We start from the raw sequence: 6,482 nt of genomic DNA, 5'->3' as shown, positions 1-6,482 counted from the left end.
ATGATCTTAAAGGTCTCTTCCAGTTGGTGCAATGCTGTGTGATTCTGTGCATGTTCTATTATGACTGCTGTTTATTTTGTCATTAACTTGGAGTTTTTCAACAGGAATAGGTTGGCGTGCATTGGTCCACCCGAAAACCCATCCGGTGTCTGAGTATGAGTTTGAAGTAATCATTGGAGGGGATGGCAGGAGGAACACCTTAGAAGGTAATGCTGTGTCTGTAATTTGCTTTCCAATAAAACTTATTCTTACATTAGTTAGAACAAAAATGGCCTTTAACGTCCTAATCAAAATCTGGACAGACATTTGGCCAGTGAAAGGGAGATTAAAAGTCCAGGTAAAATCTATTTGTATCGAAGACATGTGGGCTGTCTTTTTCCTCTTCTGTCCACTGGGTATTTTGACCTGGATAATTTTTCCTACATGTTTTTTCTAGTTGAGTAGTGTTGTAGCTCTTACTTCTGGGAGTAGAAATTGAAGTGTTGAATATTATTCTGTGTAGTAGAGAATTCTATCTTGATATTCCCTTTTGATGCCAGTTGCAATGTTTGGAAAAGAGATAAGAAAGAGAGGAGAGCTTTTTCCCTAAACAAGAGCTTTTAATTTTCTGATGCAGCACTTGTTGCTTTCTCTCTGGAGGAGTGTGTAATTAATCAGATCCATTCTCTTTATTTTGTGAGGGCACCTGTCTGTGGGCTTGCTGAGCCTTCTCTGAAGCTATACTCTATTTTTCAGTGTTCCTATTTTATCCTTCCCGTAGGCTTTCGCCGGAAAGAGTTCCGTGGTAAACTAGCAATTGCTATCACAGCAAACTTCATCAATCGCAACACCACAGCTGAAGCCAAAGTAGAAGAGATCAGCGGTGTGGCCTTCATATTCAACCAGAAGTTCTTCCAGGATCTACGAGAAGCCACAGGTTTGCCAGCAATTGCCACATTTCCAGTGAAAACTCTTTGTCTTTATTATGACAACTTTGTAACTCAGATGTCATTTTTAATCGATCAATGAACATCTTGTGCAAGGAAGTCTGTTGTCGCTGTCTCTCTTTGAGATCTGACTTCCCCAGTTTTACAGTTGTACAAAGCAGATGTGTATCAGTCAGATGGTTTTTGACATTTTGGTTCAGAAAGTGTAGAACTTATTTCCCTGAAGGCTTTCAGGAAATCTGAGCCTGAAATAGAAAAAGTCTGAGCCCTGAGTTCAGTTTCCTGCACTCCACATCTGAATGCAAACCTGAGAGTGATGATGAATATATTTTTTAAAAGAGGTGAAATGTATGCACCTCTGTGCAGGTAAAAGGTACTGTCTGTGGTTTTGTTGAAGATTTCATATTTTAAAGTCATCACAAGCATGGGAGAAAGCTGCTTGGTTGTTCTTTCTCTAAGGCTTTCTAACCACCTAGTTTCAGTTTACTTTCTTCTGATAGAGCTCTTGTGTTACACCTGACATGTAACCGTGTCTTTTGTTCTGTCACAAGGTATTGACTTGGAGAACATTGTCTACTACAAAGATGATACACACTACTTTGTCATGACTGCCAAAAAACAGAGCTTGCTGGAAAAAGGAGTGATACGACATGTGGGTATTAACTTTTCCTATATTCTCTATAAACTAAGATTTAATTTAGTTTAACTTTTCCTGTACTCTCTATAAACTAAGATTTTGGTACACTTTGCTTTCAGGATAATGAAAGAAGGGGAACACTGTCTCCTTTCACCATGTAATCTTTTTATGCTGGTGTATTTTAGACCACAAATATATGTGGTTAGTGCCCTTCTGAGGTATTTTGGGCCATCAGAAGTGTGTCACAAGATCTATCCTCTCCAAATTTGTATTCCTTTGTAGATTTGGGGGTTTCTTTCATGTTAAGATAAAACATGCTTAAAGAACCTTGGATGGCTTAGTTGAGCTTGCCTAATTTTATGGGAGTGAGAGAGCAGGGAGTGAAGGAGGTATTGGAAATATATCTAGTTCTGTCAGAAGCCGATTTCAAAGTAGTTTGGCCATAAATTAATAAATAAGGATTGAGGTCTTGTGCCTTTTGTCTGAAGTGTGTGAACAGAAATGCTCACAAGTTTCTTAGCCCTTTCACAGTCAGAAATGCTAGTAGGACTGATTACCGTTTGCAATAAAAGATTTTCTCTTGGAAGCATAAACAGGTAGGAATGAAAGAAATTAGAGTGCAAACCTGTGTCAGTGGATTTGTAGGAGTTTTAATGCCAACTGTTGTATATACCAGTCTTAAAATAAACTCGTGGGTTTGTCTATTTCACTTTTAATTTTCTCTTTTTTGGCAGGATTATGCTGATACAGAGTTATTACTCTCACGGGAGAACGTGGACCAGGAGGCTCTGCTAAACTATGCCAGAGAAGCAGCTGACTTCTCCACTAATCAGCAGCTGCCATCACTGGACTTTGCCATCAATCACTATGGTCAACCAGATGTGGCCATGTTTGACTTCACGTGCATGTACGCATCGGAGAACGCAGCCCTGGTGCGAGAGCAGAACGGCCACCAGTTACTTGTGGCACTGGTTGGGGACAGTCTCTTAGAGGTTTGTGTTTTAAACTTATTGTGTGTAAACAGTGAATCGAAGCATGAGCAAAGCCATTGCACCTATCACTGAAATATGCAGCTGCCAGTTAGGATAGTTACTAAAAGGAAAGCTGCTGTTTATCATATAATAAAGTGGGAGGTTTGAAGGAAGGCTGGGAGCACTGGGAAAACAGAGGATTTAGGATGGCAATGATCTTGCTTAAGAAAATACGTGTGTTATGTCTGTTCCATCTGCTTGTTATTGGGACAGTTGGACTCTCTACAGAACCTACTGTAGGCCTGTTAATAATTAACATTTTGTAGTTGGTTCAAAAGTACAGTCTTGAGGAGAAGCAGTTAAGGCACTCCAGGCAGTGAATTGTTGTTGGAAATAGAGGAACATTGGCTTTGGGGGATCTCACAGAGAGTTCAGCATGCATCTGGCTTCCTCTAGCCCAGTGAGAGTGGATGTTTAAGCTAATTACTGAGCTATAAATTCCCAGCAGATTACTATCCGAATATATTCTTGATATTTGTTTAAAATTTTCCCTAACTGATGCTTTTCCTTCCTCTGTTTTTTTTGTGAACTCTAACATTAGCCATTTTGGCCGATGGGAACTGGAATAGCCAGGGGATTTTTGGCTGCGATGGACTCTGCTTGGATGGTACGAAGTTGGTCACTCGGAGCTAGTCCTTTGGAAGTTCTTGCAGAGAGGTAATGGAGAAAATGAACACACTTTCAGTTCTAATCTATTCCTCCAACATCTCATTATTCATTCCAGTTTGTTCTAGTACAAATATATAGGCAGAATGGGAGATAGAGCTTCTCACTGTTTTTAAAGGATGCTTGTGGGTATAATTCAAGCAAAGAAAAAAATTTCATAAGGAACTGATAAACTGAAGTATATTTATAGAGGAATAAGAAATGTTGCAGCTGTTCTTGGTCCTAGTTCTAAAAGCAGATTAGATGAGGAGTCTTTTTTTGGTGCTTACTGATATTGCATGAAGAAAGTGAGCCTGACTTACTGTCACCAGCCTTGCAATAGCAAAGCAGATGAAGAGGTAGGTGCCTTTAAAGCACCAGAGACAAAAATTCTTGCCATCTCCTATTATCTTGTAAAAATATCTTTTATGATTTTCTAAGGAAGCTAAGACTTGCTTTTATTTCATATTCTCCTATATTGGTCACATTGTTTCCTATAAACCAAACAATTTGTGTTTCTTTGGGGTATCAAGTTCTTGATGTTTTTATCATTGTTTGGTTGAGTGTTGTTTTGGTGACTCAAGGTGGTGTCTTAGAGATCAGAACTTGGGTAATTAAAAGATGGCATATAACCAAGGTCTAATAGAACCTATTTTAAACTTAGGCAACTGGAGCTTCTGACCATCAGGAACTGTAGTATGATTTTAAAAACTGTATCAATGGCACAATGGATATTTAATGTTTCATTTGTTTGCATTTTTAAAAATGGTGAAGATAATAATGTTGCAGTTGGGACCAGTCTTCCATTACCTTTCCATTAGACATTGCAGATAGCAGTAAGGTCTTCTCTGAGCCTTCTCTTCTGCATGCTGAACAACACCAGTTCCCTTGGCCTCTCCTCACAGGCCAAGTGCTCCAGTCCCCTTGGTGACCTTCTGCCTCAGTCACTCCAGTTTCTGTCTGTCTTGTACTGGGGAACCCTTTTAGTTATGCTTAATATATTGTTTTCTTCCCTCCTTTTGATTTCTGGAGTTATATTAAATTGCAGATTTTAATATACTTATTAGTTATTCCGTGTCTGAAGTGGTTAAATTCCTGGTTTGAATGTTTATCTCTCCAGGTTTCACTTAGCAGTATTAGTAGTGATACATCTCTTTAAAACAAACTAAACAACAACAAAACCAAACAAAAACCCCCAAACCCACAAAACTTAAACAAATAAACCAAAACAAAACCAAAAACTTATTTAAAATTTTATTTTCCCAAGGGAAAGCATTTACAGGCTGCTGCCTCAGACCACCCCTGAGAATGTGAGTAAAAACTTCAGCCACTACAGCATCGATCCCGCCACCCGGTATCCCAACATCAACGTCAACTTCTTGCGGCCACAGCAGGTAACCGGGCAAACGGTGCTTCTGAATGTTTGCAGTCTGCATTGTCTTTCCTTAGGTGAAGCTGTGCTAATGTTTTGGGAACAGATAGTGACCTGATGTGTCAGCATAGTGTGGAAACAGTGAGAAAAGATCCATCAGTCAAGAGCAGACCTCTGTACTTTAACAAATTCCTGTTTAGGAATTGGTGATTTTGCCAGTTTTCACCTTGCTGTACTGATACATGAAATCTTTACACGTGTGTGTGTGTGTGTGTGTGTGTGTGCATGCACGTGTGTACATTATCTTTGAAATAATTTAGTATAGCAGTCTGTCATTGCAGTTTGGTATCCACTGAGCAGCAGCAGTCAGCTAGACTGTTCAGCACTGACTATCTGTTCTTTTTTGTTCTTGGACTAGAGATTTCTGCTACATAAGTGTACTTGTCTTCCTTTTTCTGCCTTGGGAAGGCTCCTTCTTCTCCTGTTTTTTCTGTATGGATCTTAAGTGCATGTCATGTAGGTAGTTTTTAATTTTTTTTCTGTCATTTTAGGTACACCACTTGTATAACACGGGAGACTTGAAAGACATTCACGTGGAAATAGAGAACTTTGTGAACTCCAGGACACCAAAGCTGACTCGGAATGGTAGGCTTGACTACTGCTCCATTCCTTTTGGTATTCTGGAGCTGGATCAGTGCAGGACATAGAGCAGCAAGGCTCTGAAGTATTACTCAACCAGTCTCTTTTGGTTTAGAAAAAGCATCCAGCAATTGTTTCGTCAATAGTCTGATTTTCCAATTTTTAAAGTTTCAATTAATGTGTAAATATATATTTTTTTGCCTGATTTTCTTTGCTTTATAATGCTGTTATATTTCTAAGCATATTTGCTTATGCAAGCATTTTTTCACCTCCTTTATCCTATAACAGTGTCCTTCGAGCGCAGAAGCCTAGCCTGAGTTCACTCTAACAGTAAACTCAGGATTCTTACAAACATAACAGAAGGTATCTGCCATGCAGGCTTTCATGTCCATGCTGTCCTTTACTTAATCTCACCTCTTAGCTTAACTAAATGAAACCTCACTTGGCTTCCATTATTCTAAAAGTTAAGATGCCTTGTGATAAGCATTTCAGTATCTGTCTCCTTATCTCGTATCCCGAGGGGTATATTGAACTTTTCATTTTGCACACCTTGCCTTTGGACATCCAGATAGCGTTTGGGAACTCTCAAGAGTGGCATTTTGCTGCTGAGCCTCCCTTTCACTGCTGAATAGCTACATAGTCTTTTGATTTGTTCTTTGGCCTGCAACCACGTCCCTTTAGGCTGTAATCTTGTCAGATCTAGCAGTAAGGCAAGGTCAAAACAGGTCAGTGCTTTTAAAGGGAAGCTTTCAAGAGAAAAGAAAAAGTTGCAGAAGTACATTTCTACTTCTTGCACTAGAAATAGTGTATCTGGGCTTTAGAGAGCATTTATGATACTCTAGATCCTTTTGATCGTATTTAAAACAAGCCTTTGTGGCTGTTTTAGAATTCCTGAGGCTCTTACAAGGGCTAGGGTGAAAAACCTGTCAAGTTATAACTTAGATAAATTACTTATTAGCAAATTAAAAATCCTTTCTTGAATCTAAAATAGATAAGATAATATTTTAAAAAACCCCTCCAACTAATTCTGTCCTGTATTGCTCATTGTAGAAGGAGTTTGTTGTTTACATGAAGGTGTTATTTGTTGATTCATGGTTTTTATGTTGATTTTAGAATTAATGAAAAAGGTAGTTTACATTTCTACCTAAAAATATGATTTCTTACAGAGTCTGTAGCTCGCTCCAGTAAATTGCTCAGTTGGTGCCAGCGGCAGACTGAGGGGTACGCTGGTG

The 6,482-nt window shown here is 39.0% G+C and overlaps 1 protein-coding gene across 1 annotated transcript in view; it reads left to right on the top strand.

Annotated features, from left to right (window-relative positions):
* Positions 1-110: 110 nt before the first annotated feature.
* The window catches only part of LOC104521801 (F-actin-monooxygenase MICAL3), a gene marked incomplete at its 5' end in the record, with an annotated part of 18,143 nt that continues 11,771 nt past the window's right edge, over positions 111-6,482 (top strand). The window contains 8 exons of the mRNA XM_010163916.2: positions 111-206; positions 761-916; positions 1,478-1,578; positions 2,298-2,555; positions 3,136-3,251; positions 4,507-4,633; positions 5,163-5,256; positions 6,417-6,479. Of these exons, the coding sequence (XP_010162218.2) occupies positions 111-206; positions 761-916; positions 1,478-1,578; positions 2,298-2,555; positions 3,136-3,251; positions 4,507-4,633; positions 5,163-5,256; positions 6,417-6,479 (1,011 nt within the window). The remainder of the gene's footprint in view (positions 207-760; positions 917-1,477; positions 1,579-2,297; positions 2,556-3,135; positions 3,252-4,506; positions 4,634-5,162; positions 5,257-6,416; positions 6,480-6,482) is intronic.

Source organism: Antrostomus carolinensis, unplaced genomic scaffold (assembly GCF_000700745.2).
Source record: "Antrostomus carolinensis isolate BGI_N321 unplaced genomic scaffold, ASM70074v2 scaffold10370, whole genome shotgun sequence".
NCBI lineage: Eukaryota > Metazoa > Chordata > Aves > Caprimulgiformes > Caprimulgidae > Antrostomus > Antrostomus carolinensis.
The sequence above is the reverse complement of the archived record's forward strand: the minus strand, read 5'-3'. Positions and strand labels throughout refer to the sequence as shown.